The sequence below is a fragment of the Carettochelys insculpta genome, chromosome 13 (genome assembly GCF_033958435.1).
Source record: "Carettochelys insculpta isolate YL-2023 chromosome 13, ASM3395843v1, whole genome shotgun sequence".
Taxonomy (NCBI): domain Eukaryota; kingdom Metazoa; phylum Chordata; order Testudines; family Carettochelyidae; genus Carettochelys; species Carettochelys insculpta.
Genome location: NC_134149.1, coordinates 6,712,894 through 6,732,724, shown reverse-complemented (window position 1 = coordinate 6,732,724; position 19,831 = coordinate 6,712,894). Strand labels below are relative to the sequence as shown.

The following is a 19,831-nucleotide window of genomic DNA, read 5'->3' as shown; positions in this document are numbered from 1 at the left end:
TCTGCAGAACAGAAGCTGTTAATTCTCCAGACCATTTCACTGCAGACATGGTAAGACCCTGGTGGCTAAGGGGTGTGTGTGTGTGTTGAAACACAGCCCTGTAAAATGTAAAATGCAGAAAAAAATCTCTCTTGGCATTGCCTCCTAAATCCTGTGCAGGGAAAAAGCCATTTAATGCAGGGAAAGCCCATGCTGGACATGCTGGTGTCCAGGAACAAGGTCTGCACACCTGGCAGCTGTGTGGTGGTGAGAGGGGTCAAGCCCACTGGCTACATGGCAGGCTGGGTGGGGAGTTGGCCCTGTAAAATGTAAAGAGCTGAAGAAAACTTTCTCAGCAGCTCCTCATAAATCCTTCGCAGGTGTGTGCTTACAGAGGTCGGGGGAGCTGGGGGGGAAGAGAGAGGGCCAGGATAGTCCACCAGCCATGTGGAATGGGTAGATAGAGAGCCTGCCAGCCACATGGTGTGGCAGGCATTCCTGGTAAATTTAAATGGCCAAGGAGCAGTGAGATAATGTTAAGGGGAAAAACTTTAATGAAACTTCACGTGCTTTCCCAGGTTGCAAAAAAAAAAAAGAAAAATCAGACTCCTAAGAATAACAGAGAGTGAAAAAAGGAAAATATGCTCATACTGTATGAGCACAGGTCTGGAATACTTGCCAGAATGCTGTGTGGTGCCATGATGCCAGATTATTTACTGGTTGCTTGGCATGGAAAGGTGTGCTATTGTGGAAGCTGGAATAAATCAGGCCCCCTCAAAAACCTTACGTGAAAAATAAGAGTCTCTGGCTGAGACCTTTAGGGAGGTCCTCCATCCCCAGAAGTATTAACAAGGGATATAGCTCCACCACAGCTAGCCCGCAACCCGCTTGTACAGCTTAAAAAATATGCTCAACAGAAGAGCCCTCTTCACCACTGCTGGACTCTGGAGCATCAGGTGCTGATGAGGAGACTGGCTCCAGGGTAAGGAAGAGCTCCTGGGTGGTAGAATCAGCTTCCTTGGGTGTCTGGTGACATCCTTCTCCTAACCCTCTTGGCTCTCACTGGAGAGATAAGCTGGGTCTCCTGAAGAGTCCATGCTATCCTTGGGGAGCATGGTTGGGTCCCTCCCAAGCATCATGTTGAGCTGTTCGTAATAGTGGCATGTTTTGGGAGATATCTCAGATCACCTGTTGGCTTTTTTCATCTTCTGATAATTCTGCCTGGGCTCCTTGATTTTGACCTGGCATTGCTGAGTGTCCTTGGTGTGCCCTTTCTTCATCATGCCCTGGGAAATCTTTCCATAAATGTCCGCATTTGTTTTGCTGGTTCATAGTCTGCTCAGCATAGATTCATCACCTCACACAGAAATGACTTCCTGGATTTCCTGATGGCTCCATGCTGGGGCTCTTTTGTGACTATGAAAACTCCCTGAGGACTCATGATGGCTAGATGTGATTGCTTCTGAAGTGTGCTATCCACGCTGTTCAGAAAGAAATGAATTCAAATTCCCGGGCTTCCTGTTACCTAGGCCCTGCACACCTGGACAGCAGCAGAGGTGAAAGCGGCCAGAATGGACACCTGTAGGGTATTTTGGGATACCTCTGGAGGCCAATAAAACTGATTTAAAGTAAAGCTGTTTCCACGCAAGCATTATTTTGACCTTTTAAATTCAAACTTGGCATTACACATCAGAGGAGTGGGGCAAGAAAGTCAACCTCAGCGCACCTTAAAATTAACCTAATGGTATTTGCAGGGAAGACAGTCACATTATAAAATCGAGCTAAGTGCCTTAAAATTGACTTTATGCTCTAATATAGACATAACATGAGTCTGAATCCATGAGCTGGGTCACTGCAGAGTTATAGCAATCACTCCATCTTCCAGGCATGAGCACCTTGTGTCGTGGAGGGTTATAAACCCAAGTAGCAGAAGGCTTAATATTCATTATTTTAACCTGAAACTATTAACATTAAATAGGTGAGAGATTCACTATGTCCACGTGACTATTATCATTAGCTGCTAAGGGCTGCTCTATTGTTTACGTGATTTAATTATTTAGTGAAATTAAGCTGCAATCTCCATGCTATCCATTAGTTAGAACTCTACAGTATCTGAATACAGCAGTTGCTCTTTGGCAATCTAAAATATGAATATTTACCACAGTAAACTGTCTGCCAAAGATGGGGCCTTTGTGGATTGCTAAGGAATAGGAATGGCAAAATAAACCGGGGATCAAATTAAACCTTTCAATGAATGCAAGGGGGCTCTTTTAAAACCAATGGAGAACAGGACATATTTTGGCAAAGGTGTTGCATTTACCAACTAGAGAGAGTCATTGACAATCATCCCTTTTTAAGGAAATGATCTCATGACAAAACTCCCATTGACTCCAAAGGCTCATTTCAATTACAGCAGCAGCAGCAGGCCCTAAAGAACCAAGTGTTGTGGTTTGTTTGGATGTATTTTAGAGGCAGACTCCAAAAAACAGTGGTAGTGAAACATTAGCTGTGGCTGTCATGTACTTGCTTTGCTCACAAGTAAAGAATATGCCCAGATCCCCATCTAAATGCACTAATGTCATGGGGAAGGGGAGAGGAAAGAGAAACTAGTATTTGAGATACTTTATCTTGTTTGTAGTCTCAGATTTAAGACCTAATCCTGTTCTATCTGAAGTCAATGAGGATTGTATCATAGAATTGAAAGAGGAAACGTTCAGGACCATAATCACACCAATTAATCTCATTTGCCTAAGGGCTTTTAAAAGGTGAATATGCTGCTCAAGGGGATTAAAGAGGTGAATTCTGATCTCTTAAATACGCAGTGCATTGAAGAAGAGAATTTGGAAGTGAGACTGATCCACAGGAACTGGGAAAGAAAATGTAGCTAGCGTTCCGTGGACCTTCTTTCCCATAAAAATGGAGTTAGGGGTATGTTGGGGGTTGGGACGTAGTTCTGAAATTTGAATGCAAATTTTATGAACCGTATGGACAATAATTTGGATGTGGCATGTCAGTGGTGCTATTTGAAGACAATTAGGGCTAACATCTCCATAACAAGTTATGATTTAATCTGTTTCCAGATCTGTTTCCCACTTCTCACTGCAGATCATCCTCGTGATATTTTTCTGGCCAAATTCTCCTGCCCCAGCATGCCACCCCTGATGTGCCAGTCTAACTTCTAAACAGCAGGACTTGAGCTATGCTGCTACACAGATTGAGAATGCGCAAAGGTGTGCCGTGAGATCCTCCCATGACTTACCTTCTGCCTTTCACTTGTGCAACCTCATGATGGAGTAGGTCTGACTGGATGGTCATGGTAGTCTCCTTTCTAGCCTTAGTCTTACGAACTTTAAAAAGGGGGCTACCTGACCTCAAAAGTCCATTGTTATTGGTTCACTTGCTGCACCCCGTACCAACCATGTTCCTGTTTGGGATATGCTGATTTCTATATTTTTACTGTGGATGTCTCCTCTATAAAGCTTTCCCTTGTTCTTGCCTTTTTTATATTCTCCCAAAGGAACCATCAATTTTAATTTTGCTCTAAACATGTATATTGGGACATATGCACAGCTTAATTTATGAACGGCTTACGTAAGACACTTTAGACTTTTGTTTAAAAGAGGCCTGAATCCTCATTATTTTTATGTTTCTGGGTGACTTTTTCCTCAGACTGGTAGAAGATGCTATTTAGCATGAGGGTGATATTTAGGTGTGTGCCTCACCCGTGGCTGTGGTGGGACTTTGCAGGTAAATAGCTAAATATCAAGCAGAAGGTACCCTGCAATCTGACACTGAGGCCTAGCTGACTGCCTTGGAGGTCAGAACCATGCAAAGTTCCCCTATGTTTTGCATACATAATGCTGTATTTTATTTACACCATGGAAACACATCTCACATTTGATCTCTCCATTGTATATGCTCTCACATATTTAACAGAGGGTTGTGTTCTCTATGGGTGTAAGCAGGTACAGTTTCTTTTCAAATGCATGGAGAAAGTTGCATTTTCCAGGTTCGCCTACAGCCTATTGGCCTCCTGCAATTCTCCAAATGCAAACCACAATTTCTAAGATCAGTCCCATTAATGGCAATAGATCCACCCACATGACTGAAATTGGTCAAATGAAAGGACTGCAGTGGTCACACCTACAACTTCACAGGGGCCTGAATTTGCAAATCAAGGGGTGAGGCAGGTTTTACACACACCTCCTAGAAATGGAAGGGACCTCTGGAGGTCATCTAGTCCAGTCCCCTGCCCTCTTGGCAGGGCCAAGCACCATCCCTGATATCTATTTACCCCAGTACCTAAATGGCCTCCTCAAGGATTGGACTCACACCCTGGGTTTAGCAGTCCAATGCTCAAACCACTCAGCTATCCCTCCCCCACCTCTAGGTCATCACCTCTGGAAACTAGGTCTTGAATGTCTTACATTGGTCAGCTGTAAACTGAGACCCTGAATGCATTGGTCATGTACCAAAACTCTAGATGGTCTGGGCCGTAGAGAACAGGTTCTTGAACCTTTCTTCTTACTCACTGACCTATGCTAGAGCAGAGAGAAATACAGTCAAAGGGATAGCTGGACCAATGGGCTTTTTTCCTGTTATATTTCCATAGTCACAGCTTTATAGAATGTCACGCTGGCAGGCATAGGGCCCCTTAGCTAGAAAACCCTGCACAGCCTACATGTGAAAGCATGAGCCAACCTATTGAATCCTTGTAGAGCTGAGTTGTCAGATCCATTCTCTTCCGGAATGCAGCGATTTGAAATTATTACTGCCAAACTCAGCAGCACAAAAGGGAAAACATAACTCCCTGGCTGAAGGGCTGACAATTGATTTTTGGGCTTAGTGGGGTTGAGAATGGAGGAATCAGTTTATAGCTGTTAACAGGAAAGGCAGGGTTGGTTTTGTCCTAACCTGTGAGCCAGCATTTAAATGAGCCTGGTTCTCCTTTCTCTTACTTGGGTGTAAATCAGGACTTTGGAATTGCATCTCACGGGTCTGAAGGAAGTGCGGGGCTGCCCAGCTAGCCAGCCTTTGGAGAATCATTTCGGTACTTAGGATCGGCGTGGGAGGGAAGAAGGGGGGAAGTTCTGGCTTTTTGCCATGCTGGAGCCGTCCCAACTCAGCCGCTCGCCCCGAAGCAGCCATGCCGGCTGCGCAAGGCAAAACCCAAACAAATTCGAGCTGTTCTGCCCGCCGGCCCAGCAGTGCATCTGCTGAAGACTGGGCACACGCATCCCGCTTCTCCCAGCAAACCCCAGAAGGGTGGCGCACGTGCACCCAGGCGGGGTGGGGTCGGGCCTCCCGTGTGACAGCCCAGCAGCGAGCTCAGCTCGCAGCAGGTCAGCGCCTGCGCCACACCTGTAGGCAACTTCCCCCTTCCCGTCCCTCCGCCCTGGGGCTTCGGCGAAAGGCCTGGCCCAGGCCGATGAGCCATTGCCGCGCGGCCAGGGCTCGGCGGCTCTCCGTGCAGCCTCGAGCGGTCACTCCGGTTCCCCCCTCCCGCTGCAGCGCAGCCCGCAGCTGTCTCCTGCGCCCGGCCCGAGCTGGGAAGTCGGAGAAATGGGGGAGGAATTCGGTTTCACTAAAAATAGCCGCGCCACAGAGACCCTGTGACTTCCTACTGCTCAGGGCAGGCGGCCCGGGGCTGCAGCTCGCTACCGAGCCGCGGAATTGCGCCGATCCACTCCCCCGCCAGCCCCATCTTACTGAGCACAGGGGAGGGGAGGGCGCGCCCCCCATCCAGAGGCGCGGGGAGGGCGCGCAGCAGCACATGCTCCGGGCGGGCGCGGGAATTCTCCCGGCTTGGGGGCGTGCGAGCTTTGGCAGCTCCGCCGCGGCGAGCTCCTCGCGGGGATTGCACCGTGACTCACCGCCAGGGCTCGGCAGCGCTGCTCCCGCGCGAGGGAGTGCAGCGAGCCGGCCAGGCGGAGCACCCAGCCGGGCAGGTCGGATCGACGCGCGCTGGTAACCTGCGTGTAAACCAGCACCCGAGGCGGCAGCAGAGGCCAGCTGGTTGCAATCGAGCCAGCGGGGGCTCCTTCCCCGGGCTCCCAAGGGCTCTTCGGACCCCTTGCGCTGCAATTGACCAGGTAACCGCGACTCCGCCCCGGGGACTGCTCTGGGGTTCCCTCTCGCGACTACTCCCCCCCCACGTTCTCCTAGGAGTGGACGGTAGCGGGGTTGGAGGCTCGGCCAACCCCGGTAAACCGGGACGGGGGAGACGTCTAGGTACTTCTCCTGTAGTCCTGAAACACAGCCAGGGTCGTGTCTCGTCTCTAGCCAGAGGCGGTGGGGAGGGGCGGGGCGGGGCAGGGACAGATCAGTGGTGGCGGCGGATCCCCCCCCCCAGCTCCCTTAAGTTAGGCACTTGAAACTGCAGGTCATGAAACGAGGCACCTGCGTGGCCCGCTTTCCGGGGCAGCTCCGTGCCTGTAGCTCCAGGATTGGACCGTTTCCTCTGGGTGCCAGAAGATACCGCGTAGGGACCTGGGGGGAACCTCTCCTGCGGCGTGGGAAGAGTTTTAAGAACCCCCGAGGGAAGCTGGCTGGCTCCGGGTGTCTGATCTGCAAAACGTCTTGCGTCTAAATATAGACTCACGCGGGTGTGTGTGTGTGTGTGGTGGTGGGTTGGGGGGTGTTGTTCAGAAACCGGGGGTGCAGGGGACAGGGAATGGGCGCTGCTGGTTGCAGAGCCCCTGTTGGTTGGCAGGCAGGAGAGCACCCCAGAAATTGCACTTGTCAGGACCACACCTAGGGGCGGTGTCAGATGCCCGCCCGGGACGACCCTTGGCGTGGCTGTTCCTTGCACCAGTTAAGCTGCAGGCGGCAGGTTTTCGCACTGCACATTGGGACGCGAAGCCAGGAGAGGCTCCGGGATGGGATTGGGTAGGAAACGCACGACACGGACAGGAAATACACGGGCTCCCCAGTACCCCACGCCGGGTGCCTGCCGTGGTGCCCACCTGCCTCAGTCCCCCTCCGCAAGGGAGGGGCGTGCGGAGTACAATCCAGAATTAGCTAAAGTACTTTCCCATAGGCAGGATCGTCCTGGTTTAAAAAAAGGTGACGAAGGAGACTATGAACTGCAGGCGGGGAACAGCCGCTCCTTAGTCCCCCAAAACTCTCACGGGTCATCTCCTGCCGGGCGTGTGGCCCGGGCTGGGAGTGCAGCGCCGGGCTGGGGGAAGGGGTTGCATGTAGGTAGGAGCAGTTGGTGCCGGGGCTTTGAGAGTCGCTGGCTTGTTGCTATATCCGTCCCCCCTCCCTGGGAGGAAGGACAGTTCAGCGCCTGCGGCACGTAGGAAACGCAACCCTCTGATTTACTGTATGGAGCCAGCGGAGGTACGTGCCTCTATATAACCGCCCAGACGCATCAGGCAGGAGGGGGACAAAACCTGTGGGGCGCCTTTGAAGCAGCCAGGGACACAGAAGGAGGACAAGTGAGGCAACTAACGCGAGCCGCCCTCCAAAGCTTGTCGGGGCGAACGGGCGGGCGCGTGAAATGGGCCCCTAGATCGAGGCGTGGGGCTGCCCAACAGGCCGCGTGGCCTGGAGCCAGTTTGAGCCGTCTAATGTAACCCCTCGGGGCAGGCTCGCTCCACGTGGCTGCCGATCGCCCCGGGAGCTGCTCCTTCGCGCCGGACCTTTGCAAGCAAACGCTGCTGCTGCGAGCCCTGCAGCGGCTGCTCCTCTGCCCGTCTGCCGCAGCAACAGGCTTCCCCCCCGCCCGAGTCCTCACCCAGCCCGAGCAGTCCCCGGGCGCAGTCGTGGGGTGCGATGCCGGCCGGGCTGAGCGGCGTCTCCCCTTCCAGCCTTGGTGCAACAGCCCGTAAAAATCTCGGGAGCGGCTGGTGCGGTGGGCCGGGTCAGGCCCTCGCTGCACGTGGCCCCGAGCTCGCTGCCAGCCGCCCTGCGTACGCTGGGTCGAGCTGCCCTGGCTCCGCGCTGGGAGCGGGCCGGGAGGCTGAGCGATCGCTGGGCGCGGTTCTCAAACCCCCCACGCCGGGGCCGCCTGCTCCCCCTGCTAGTGGGCGAGGGGAGAGGCGAGCGCAGCCCCGGCTCCCCGCCGCGCTGGGGCTGACAGGCCGGGCGGGCTCCGGTGGATGCCGAGCCGCTGATGCCTGCAGCGGGGTCTTTGTCTTCTCCGGGCAGCGATCGCTAGCGCTGGGGCCGGGCCCCTCCCCGCAGGTGGGGGACGAGGCGGGCTCCCCCTTCCCCCACCTCTGCCGGGCAGCAGGCCCTGGCCCCCTTCGCGCTGGGGGGGGGGGTGGCAAAAGCTGGGGGGGCTGCACGCAGCCCCGGCCCGGCAGCGTGCGGCAGCTCGGGGAGACGACCGCGCCCCCCCCCCCACTGCTCCCGGGTTGTGACTTCTCGGGGCGGGGGCGGGGCTCGCTCCTGCCTCTCCCAGCGGCGGGGAGGGAAGCGGGGGGGTCTCCCTGCAGCGGCCGCTCGCCGCCTCGCTACTCACAGCCCCCCTTTCCGTTCTCTGCAGGCAGGCGGCGGGCGGGAGGATCCGCGCCGGCCCGGGAGCAGGAGGCGGCGGCGAAGAGGTTTCATCTTCTAGGCTCCCCCCCCCATCCCCCTTCCCCCCCCTGGGTCCGGCCGGCTGCCGCGCGTCTCCCGGGGAAGCTCTGCCCGGAGCAAGCTGGGATCTATGAGCGGGAAGGTGATCAAGCCCAAAGAAGAGAAAGATGCTGCCAAGGGTAAGCGCGCCCGAGCCTGCTGCCGCCTCGCATGCACCCGCCTTGCTCCGTGCATCCTGCGCCTGCCCGGCGGGTCTGCTGGCGGGGAGTGGGGGCGACACACAACACCCTGCCCCAGGGTGCTGTGTGGGGACTTCCACCCGCGGGCCTGCTGCATCCCGCGGCGGTTGCTGGACCAGGTGTCATGGGGTGGCGGTCGCTTCTTTGCTCGCAGCAAGGCCGGGGGCGGGGCGGGGGGAGGGATGGGGAAGGCGGCCAGGGGCCTGCTGCCTGCGCAGCCCGGAGACGTCTCTGCCCCCCCCGCAGTCGGAGCCGCGGCTCTGGGTACTGGGGCCGGTGTAACCACCGAGGGTCGGCTCCGAGCCTGGCCCCGGGGAGTTCGGCGGCTGCGAGCAGGGAGCCGAACCCCCTCCCCCCGCCGGGGCAGCGGCCCGCTGTTGCAATCTGCCCCGGGGAGGTGAGGCTGTTGTGCATCTGCGGCGCGGCCCCTCCCCCTGGCCGCTCCTGCCGTGCAGTGGACCGGCTTTGCTCCTGGCTGGAAACGGGGTAATTGCCATGGAGACGGGTAGGAGGGAGGAGAAGGAGGCGGCGCGGAGTTGTAGAGACCCGCAAGTGGAGGAGTTTGCTACCCACCACTGTGGCATGGCAGCCGCGAGCCTGCTGGGCTGGGGGCTGGAGCAGAACAGAATGCAGAAGGCAGGGAGGGGCTGTTGCTTCTCCCCCTCCTTCCTCAAGTTGGTGCAGGGTTTCCATTAAGAGCCCGGGCTCTGCACGCTGGCTGTGCCCGAGGGGTTAGTGCACACCTTAGGCCTGAGTGGACCCTCGCCAACTGGACCCCAGAACAAGAGCAGCCTTCTTAATACTAATAATAATTACAAACATCTGCTCTTTCGAATGTGGTGCATGTAAATGTGGACAATGGCAGGGGTCAGGTTTTCCTGGACTCTCCATCACAACGTCAAATATATCCAGCAATCAGTATGCATTAGGGCCCATTTCAATTGAGAACGTTGGCTGAGTACCTTTGGAAAAGTAGCCTGTGTGTGTTGTATCTATTTTATTAGGGGACGTTGCTACCTCTTTATAACATATCTATCCATACTACTTTGAGTGTTTGTTTTCGTGATAGAATGGAACCATTGGGCCCTTACAGGTGAACTGAATACAATGTTTTTAACTTGCCGTGAAAGAAAAAAAAATACCCTCTGCATTTTAAAAAGAGACAAGCATGCTTTCTGGCATGTTGTTTGTTTTTAGGAGTCCTAACACATTTTGACCCAAGTTGAATAATTCAGTTTTAAGCCTGAGACCCTTTTCATGTGTTCCCTTTGAAAATGTTTTAGTTTCTTGGCTTCAGAGGTCATGTTGAAACCACTGTATTATTTAAACTTGAATTTGCATTTAATACATGTTTTAAACTAAGCTTTCCCTCCCTCTTGTTATATGGTGTCTGTTGTCTTCAGAATATTGTTTTGAAATATTTTTCTTGAATTGTTTTTGGTGGAAAACATGCAAATACATCATCTGGATGTGTCATAAAAATGCATTTTTCAAAGGAAAATTCGTTACACTGAATAGTCTTTTCCTTTTAAAAATGTCACTGTAGAAGTCTGGTAGCAACCCTTTTTTTGTTAATGGCCTTGTTTACCAAAAAGTGTCAAAATAACTTAACACTCAAAACAAAATGAAAAGTTCTTGCATTTTGAGGAGCTGTTTTGCATGACTTAGAACTACATTATAATCTTAAACAAGTAGATTCTGTAATGGTTGCTCTTTAAGCTTGTTTAATATTTTGCAGGCTGCAAATCATTATCTTTCTCTTTACATGCACATATTCACTTACTTTCCACTTTCTGGTGCATATCATGTATTGCTTGTGTGACATACTCCTATTTCAAAACAAGGAGGCAAACACATGTAACAGTCACTGAGTTATATACTCATGGACTCTTGTGTGTGTGTGCGTATACCATAAAGTGTGTGACAAAATCCCAGGAAAAACTACATTTCCATGAGTCTTTTGTGTCTTTTTAGAACTGGCATTAGTGTCTTCTCTCTTAGTCTAGATTTAAACTTAAATTGCTTTTAATATGAGTTTTGTGTATTAGCCAAAGTAGGGAGGTGATATTTACCAGAAGTTGTATATCCTTGTAGCAGTCTGGGGCTATAGTCATTTTCTTTGATCTTCTTTGGTGCAGGCAGAACCCGTAGGGGTAAAGGAGATGTTTATCAGTTTCTGTATGGAAGTTCTTCTCAAAGGTTCTGGCTACTGATTTCCTATTTGCATTAGTTTTTCTTGAGAACGACTGGAGGTTTCTTGGGGTGACTGCCAGTGAGGACATTCCTAAGTAAATATTTAAAACTGATACGGCCATTCTTGAAATGGGCTGGCTATTCTCTCTGTGTATCAGAACTGTACTCTGACTGGAAAGTAGAGACAGGTTTACCGTTGTGTGTGTGTGTGTCTACACTGTTTGTGTGCTTCTGGCTTGGCTACCTAGTCCTGGAAAGGATGATGCATGGTTATATTTCTGTAAATTCATGCGGTTTGTTTTGGAGAGATTTTGCTGCATCCCATATTTTCTCAAATATAGTGTGGAGTTGAGGTACTGAGCATACGCAGAACTCTCAGAATACAGTACTGTGGATCCACACTGAAGGACAACAAAAATTGTTTTCATTGTATGAATTGAATATTGCTCATTCTCTTTATACTTTGAAACTCTGTATCAAAGGGGAAAACTCTTATTTACACTCAATATAAAACTTTTTTTCTTCCCAATGGTTTTCAACTGGGCTTCTAAAGTCAAATTCAGACCTAACATCAGCAGATGGCACTTCAGTGAAAACTGTGGAGTTACATCTACTCACACTAGCACTTCACCGTCCCCCTGAAGTAGGTCCTGTTTGAGACAGAATCCTGAAAAATTGCGGCGATGGATGCGGAACCTCGCTAGGAAATAACAGTGCAAGCAGAGAACGCTTCCTATACACATCTTAAGTATTTTAGCTCAAATTGTCTACTCAGTTACACCTGTGCAACCCTACTTGCTCCAACAAGGGAGTATAACAGAGGGAAGAATTGTCTCTTAATTTAAAAATAACTGCTTTCCTTACATCCTCCCTGGAGAGGGAAGTAAGTCTTGGCCTCAGCTCTTGTTAGTGTCCCTATTTATAACTGCTTGCCTTTAACTTCAGCAGCAGCTGCTTTTAAAAATAGTTAGTACCAAAACAACAGGTATTTTAGTCTAAGTAATCGATATAGATTAACGCCATGAAACAAGGTCTATGCACCATTAAATTACGGCAAATGCTGCTGCAGATATGAAAACATTTCAGACACAAACATTGATTTCTGGTTTTCAAAATGAGTGTTAGATGAGCTGTAAGATACAGCTCCCGTCACTGATGGGGTATAAACTCAGGCCATTCATTGCACAGTAAGGCTCACATCTATGTCTACACCAGTACTCTGGTTGTTTTTATAAAAGAAAACATTTCATTTTGGAGAACAGGTATGAGCACCTGGATTACCCCTTCCAGAAATGCAGGGCCTGAGCTTGCTTTCCTCCTGACTGTACATTTTCCTTTAGCCTTTCCAGGGGAGTTTGGGATGCTCTAAGAATGCTCTTAGTCCTGTAATAGTTTGGCTGTCAGAAATAGTCCCTTTCCGTTTGAGTTCTGTATTCAAGAAATAGTCAAAATGTTCATCTCTAGCCAAATATGTACTTAATGCAGCCTTGTTCCCTTTAGTCTGATCCTTACCTGTGGTGTGTAGAGTTGTGTGGAGGGAGATTGTGGGTGGGATGGCAATGGCAAAGCAGATGACTTTTTAGGTAATTCTTTCCGGAAAGATTTTTTATTTTTGGAAACCCTGTTTGAAGGCTTTGCCAAGGAGTCAGTCTGTTCAGTCTGAGAACAGCATCCCAGACCTGTGAAAAGTGTTCTGTTTTGGGGCTTCATCAGGATCATCCATTTGGGTCTAAGGTATTTTGTTTTTCTTGGCTCAACTCTTGGTTGAGTGAAATAAGCCTTACAGGAAAGGAAAAGGGTTTTAGCTTTTGGTTGTGTGTCTGGCTTCAAAAGCAACGAGGGGTCCTGTGGCACCTTATAGACTAACGGTGAGCTTTGGATCAGGCCCTGACTCCTGCGAAAACTTATGCTATCTCGTATTCGTAGGCTGTAACCTAGACACTTGCAGTGATATGGTGACTCCCAAATATGTGTCCTCGCTCAGTGCACAGGGGGAAAAAATGTCCCAACCAAAGAGGTGGATTATCCTTCCCCCCGCCTCCAATTTTAATTGTGTAGTTGTAAAACTTCATATGGCAAGGTGACCATTGTTTTTCTTCCAGTCTCCTACCTTGGTTGCAAAGATTGGTAACTTTACACAGAAGCTGGATAGCATAAGCCAGCAGTGTGAGACAATGTAGGGGCTGTATTTTCTCCATTTGAATGCAGAATCGAGGGAGTTTTTTCCAAACTGACTGCTCTTAGCTTGAAGCCTTATTGAAACTGTGGCAGACGGTGTGGAAGATTTTGGAAGGAAGGGTAGTGTTTTAGGCTGGCTTATGGGAATGCTTTGGAAGGCAGTATGAGCCAATTTAGGATTGAAAGGTCTATGGAAAACTTAAGAAAAATAAGATCATCTCAACAGTTTGTACGCTCATTCATGGGACAATTACTCATTAAAAAAACTCAGGGAATAACAGTATAAAAGCAAGATATGCTATCAATTTCCTGATCTGAGGCCACTGACTCAGAATACGTTGCAGATGGAAAAACCAGTGTGAAAATGCCTCTTGATGCTGAGTTAAGTGTAAGGCAGGCAGGCATTTCTCATTGTCGAAAGTTTCTTTGCCAGTTTTGGACCTCAGAAAATAGAGCAGTGGCAGACTTCAACAATGATGACAACTTGACACCTGATCTCAACTTTCTGTTCTGGCAGGTAGCTTCCAGTGAAAGATTGGGTCTACCGGTAGCCCATTGCTATTACTGACTTCAGTGTCAGAAGCTGTGTTTGTCTCTTACTTGCTCAGATTTAATGGTTAAACTGGCTTGTTGTTTTGTTTCCTGCCTGTTATAATGGCACCTGCATCATTCCTCTTAGAGAATTTGAGATGTGAGATACGCTTGACAAGATATCTGTTTTAGGCACTGTAAAGCTATGGCTATAATCTGAAACAAGGCCTCCCTTTACAGGTTGAAACTTCTTAGTCCAGCACCTAACCAAGGATGAACTAGAGAATTTGCCAAACCACGGGAGGTCAATATTGTCTAGTGGCATTACCAACACTTCCACTGCTTACTGGGCTCTTAAAAGATATTTAGGGGTAAATTACAGCTAAATAACGACACAGACAACTGTATCAGAGGGGTACTCAAGTTAGTCTGTATCTGCAAAAATAAGAAGTCCTGTGGCACTTTATAAACTAACAGATATTTTGGAGCATGAGCTTTTGTGGGAAAAGACCACTTTGTTAGATGCGCTGTGATGTTGCATCCGATTAAGCAGGTCTTTGCCCACGAAAGACTATGCTCCAAAATATGTGTTAGTCTATAAGATGCTTCAGGGCTTCTCATTGCTGACACAGAGCACTGAGAACCAGCACTGGTGTCTGTGAACAAACTGTATGGGACAATGGGAAACTTGGCTATACCCCTGATAAATGGACATCCAGCTAGCTAAAGTCATGCTGGATTATGGCTGTTACTAGATGAGAGAGTGCCAGACTAGAGAGGTTCAACCTGTGTTTAATATTAACATCCCAGGTAACAACAGATGTTCATCTTTGGTTAGGTTCTACCCATTCCAAATTCCCATTGACATCAGTTGGAGTTCTATGTTTCTGGCTGGAGGATTAGTTCCAATTAGTGGGCTTTTGTTAACACGTTCATGCTTGGGCTATTTACAGTAACAGTCTGCTGTTATGCCTCATTATTTGTAATTGCATTTGGGTTCTGCAAATACACAACTCTTTGAAAAATGTGATGCCTTTTAAAGCTCAGGCTGGTATTCTGAACATCTGGCCCCTGTCTACAGGACACTAGCAGTTAAAAATGCAGAAGTCACTAGTCATATTGAGGTTCCACAATATTTTCACCCTAGTTTCAAAATTCCTTGTTTGTATTAGCTGAAGGATTTGCATTAAGATGACAGTTCTAGACCCCCATTCTGAATTCTGGGGACTTAATCTTTTAATTCACATATAGGTAGTGTCTATGATGAAGTATTTGCTGATTGTGTAGAAGGCAGTATAATCCTGTCATCATTTTAAAACTAGGATTAGAAAGAAATTTAAAGCAATCACACGCATCTCCCAGCAGGTTACAAAATCCTGTCTTCTAAAGGAAACCCTAAGCCTAGAGCCTCCCACCCAAAAAAAAGGGGGGGGGGAAGAGAACCCCCACCCCAAGGGCCCTGCAAGGAGCTGCCAAAAGGGATGAGTTCTAGTATCCCATTCAGATCCAGGAGAAAGGCAAAAGCATGTGCCTCAGGCCTGTGTGTGTTCTTCTGAATGCTACCCCCAGTCCTCTGAAGAATTATCTTTAAGTGGTTAAGTAGTGGTTGTGAAGTTTTAGCTGTGATTTTTTTTTTTTTAACAGCAGCACTGATATTACAGCTATGCTTTGGGTGTTTTTTATATCAGTATTGTCCTGGGTCAAATGCACGTTAATTTTCCACACCTTTTCTGCCACGGTACTTGTAAGAAGAGCTACTTCCTCTGCATTCTGGTTTTCCTTTCTTGGGGTAAAATCTTGGCAATTCTCTCTAGTCAGCCAACACAACTACAACACTGAATGATATTAAATTTACATTGCATTTTATAAATATTATATTAATAGCCATTTCTCATTTTAGAATCAAGAGCTATAGGCTCTTTGAAGACATTTATATGTATGATTTTAACATACTTTTTGCGGATGGGTAGCCCTGGGGAGGTCAGTGGAGTTACTTGTGCTTATGTTTTGTAGTGTCAAGGTCTTAGTAACTAACTTCACCTTTGGTGTACTTTGTGTTCAGCACTTTCCTAACTGAAAGCCGTTGGTTTTCTAAGCACGTTGGTAGCTTGGCTTCTGAAAGCTCATCTGGAAAGAACCACGTTTCTTGCCTATGTGCTGTACTGGTTCATGTTTTAGTGCAGGAGGGCATTTTTAGCATCCCTCTGTGGTCACTTAGACAAAAGCCGTGTTTCTGTTACCAGTAATGTGGCTGTCTACTCAGTAGAGGTAATGCCTTGTTGAATGCAGAGGTGGGTGGGGGAATTTAAATGCATTATTAGGTAGGAATGGTCTCCTCAATGATGAAAGTGTAAGGTAATGTTAAAACTGAGATCTTGTTCAAAAATGGTTAGTTTTGCAAGATCCTTGCAGGCAGCGAGGGCAGTGCAGGAAGAAGGGTGGATAAGCATTTACTGAGCACTTCTAATGTTTCAATAATTAGAGCAGTGCTTCTCAACTTTTTTTTTTTTATGAATTACCCTTTTTAAAAAATATTCAAAGTACCCCAGACTTCTCTTGAATACCTAGAGTAATCTGAAGCCTGGGAAGGAGTACTGGTCAATTGTCTCAGATTACTGTCTCCTTTTTGGGAGTCAGATATGTTTTGCATACCACCATGTTAAACCTCACTTCAAAACTAGTGACAAAAATGTGCAAAAATATCACAGAAGACTACTACTGAAAACTTGCTGACTTTCTACCATTTCACTATCAAATAAATGAATTGGAATAGAAGTATCGTACAAACATTTCAGCATAAGGCATATGAAGCAGTAGAAATAAGTCATTTTTCTGAATGAACTTTTAGATTCTACTGACTTTAGAATCATAGAAGAGTAGGACTGGAAGGGACCTCGAGAGGCCATCGAGTCCAGCCCCCTGCCTTCATCACAGGACCAAGCACTTTCTAGACCATCCCTGAAAGCCATCTATCTAACCTCTTCTTAAATATCTCCAGTGATGGAGATTCTACCACCTCCGTTGGCAATTCGTTCCAGTGTTTGATCACCCTGACAGTTAGGAACTTTTTCCTAATGTCCAACCTGAACCTCCCCTGCTGCAATTTAAGTCCATTGCCTCTTGTTCTATCCTCAGAGGCAAGGAAGAACAAGTTCCCTCCCTCTGCCTTATGACACCCTTTTAGATACCTGAAGACTGCTATCATGTCCCCCCTCAATCTTCTCTTTTCCAAACTAAACAAGCCCAATTCTTTCAACCTTTCTTCATAGGTCATGTTCTCCAGACCTTTGATCATTCTCGTTGCTCTCCTCTGGACCCTCTCCAATTTCTCCACATCCTTCCTGAACTGCGGTGCCCAGAACTGGACACAACACTCTACTTTACTGTAGGCTGTTGTAAAACTAGGCAGATATCTAGATGAGTTGATGTACTCCCTGGAAAACCTCAGTGTACCCCCAAAAGTTAACAAACACTGAATTAGAGGGTCACTTTGAGGAGAGAGATTGATTTGACTCAAACATAATGGAACAAAGGAAACTCAAGAAATAGCAATTGAATTTTTGGGTGTCTGCTCTGGGTTCCATCTCTGATGCACTTTGCAAGCTTGACAATATTAACGAGAAGGGGGCCATTGGTAATGGTGACTGTAATGGCTCTGTTCAGTAGTTGAATCTAAACTCCCCAGCCTGTGGGTACCTACTTGAGAAAACCAGTACAAGTTGACCCTGTAGTCCAGCACACTCTGGTCAGCAACATCCGTGGTTCAGCATGATTTTGGTTAGCGGGATGTTCACTTATCATGTGTGTGGCCAAGTTTCCTGTGGTTCCATAAAGTTTGTTTACAGCCACCAGTACTGGCTCTCCATGTTGTCTGCTGTTATGTAGCTTTCGTTTACCCCTAAATGTCTCTTGTGAGCTCAGAAATTAGTGTTAGTGTTGGTAATGCTGTTAGACAATATTGACCCTCACTGGTCCAGCAAATTCTCAGGATCAGCACTGGTTATGCCAGACTAGAGAGGTTCAGCCTGTAACCTTGTTTTGATTGCCAGCACCACCAGCTGTTGTCTTAGTTCACCTCCTCCACTGAGCTATTAATTAGAACAAAAGCTAGTATAGTAGTGATGATAGTATAATCAATACCATGGTGACAGTCCCAACCTGGAATCTCTGGGATATATCTCAGACACCAAGTATTAGTCTCGGAGGGGCAGCCGGGTTAGTTTGTAGTTTCACAAAATCAAGCAGTGCGGAAGCACCTTAAAGACTAACACGTTTATTTATTAGGTATTGAGGTTTTGTGTTAAGACCCACTTTCTCAACTTCCACGTGTTAGCTTTATGTATGGGAGAAAGAGACAGTGTTTAAAAAAGTGGGGCAGGGGGGCGAAAGTGAATAGACGGAAGAAAGTGCTACTGACCTGTGCTGTCTTTTCTACCTAGATAAGATGCGCTTGTCTACAACAGATGAGCTGCTATGTAGGGATGAACTGTTGAAACAGCGAGCCCACTACTGGTATGTTTTCACTTGGGTACACCTGGGAGCAATGGATCAGGGAAATTCACTCTTCTGAAGGGGGTGCAGGCTAGGTTAGTCTCTATCTGAAGACCTTCCAGGAGCATGGGCCTTGCTGTGGGTCTTTAAAAAATAGCAACGTTCACCCTCAGTGCAGCTCTTGTGCCTGCTGAGCTAGGAAGTCATCTAACTGAACTGTATTCGTAGCCTTTACTCCACCAACTGAACTCACTGTTAAGACCAAGCTTACGAGAGAAAATGTGAAGCTAATGAGACCCAGGGCATGCCTTCACTTCCGGGAAGATCGACCGGTCAGGGTTGATCTTCTGGAATTCAATTTCATGCGTCTGGTAGAGAGACGCAAAATAAATCTGTCAGGAGTCGGAAGTTGATCCCTATACACCTGGCGATTGCAAGGAGTAAGGGAGGTTGTCAGTGCTGCCACCCCACTCTGACACTCCAGGTACAGAAAGTGGGGGCCCATCAGACCTTAAGAATATCTTGTCTGTAAAAGGCTTTGCTTAAAAAGCTCTCCAAGGTCACAGATTCCCTGACCCTGAGGGGTCGTCGCTGCCACCACCCAAGTGAAAAAAAGAATTCAACTCAGTAAGACACACTTGGGATATTTCCTTGTGGGGTACCCCAAGCTCTTAGGAGCTTAGAAACAAAGAGCTGTAATCAGATAGTTGAACTTTCAGTCTAAGGCGTGAATATACCGCAGACCCCTCTCAGGACACAGAAATCAGATAATTTGCTTAAGAAAGTAATTAAATAGCTCTTTTAGCTGATCTAACTGAAATGTAATAGTATTTTGCTCCACCCGAGGAACCCAAAATTATTTTATAACTCGTGAATATATTAAAGCCTTGCAACTCCCTTGAGAGACAGGGATGTATTAGCATCTCCATTTAAGAGTTGGAGAAACTGCATCACAGAAAGAGTAAGTGATTTCCCAACGTATCTGCAGCCAATCTGTGTGATAGTGGAAACCCAGGTCTCCTGATTGCCAAACTTCAATCCTTCCTGGGTAATATTGTTAACCACATGTTGGTTATCAGATCAGTTTATTTGTAGCATCAGTGGAAAATATTGTTTTCACCAGCAGAGCAACTTACAAAACCAGTTTTCCATTATATGTGAAGGAGTTTAAAATGAATAGCCTGTGTCACCAATAGTGTTAAAATAAATTCTTTCTTTGAGATAGAGTGGAAAAAACGTCAAATTGTCATGAAAACACATTTAGGTTTTCCAACTAAAAGCATTCGGAGGGCCTGATTCTTCAAGGTGCTGAGTATCCTCAATTTCCATAGGTGAAAACCCTGAGGACTCATTATTGGATCTAGGAGACGTGAATCATACGCATTGTTGTCACGTCACGTTCCTGCTATTGCAGGTTTTTACACTGAAGTGTATTTTTCAAGGAAAAATTTGAGTATGTGTGAGATAGTGACAAAGGCTTTGTAAAGGAATCAACATAATAAAATATATCTTCATTTTATTCTGAATCTGCTGTTTGTCAAAGCAGTATCATCACTAAGCAGAGAAGATAATGCACTATTTTTCTTTTATAAAGTCATTATAATTATTATATTCACTCATCAGCAAATTATCACATTCAGGATAAAACAATTGCACTGTTCTTTTACCTGTCTTTTATAAGTGCTCTAGCCTAC

At 47.7% G+C, this 19,831-nt stretch overlaps 1 protein-coding gene across 3 annotated transcripts in view; it reads left to right on the top strand.

Annotated features, from left to right (window-relative positions):
- Positions 1-5,622: 5,622 nt before the first annotated feature.
- FGF13 (fibroblast growth factor 13) overlaps positions 5,623-19,831 on the top strand; it is a 357,392-nt gene continuing 343,183 nt past the window's right edge. The window contains exons 1-2 of one of the 3 annotated variants that reach the window (XM_075007926.1): positions 5,623-6,071; positions 8,474-8,684. In XM_075007926.1, the coding sequence (XP_074864027.1) occupies positions 8,636-8,684 (49 nt within the window). In that variant the 5' untranslated portion in view covers positions 5,623-6,071; positions 8,474-8,635. Of the gene's footprint in view, positions 6,072-7,969; positions 8,170-8,473; positions 8,685-19,831 lie in introns of those variants that run through there. The other 2 variants (XM_075007922.1, XM_075007923.1) reach the window with 2 other exon arrangements.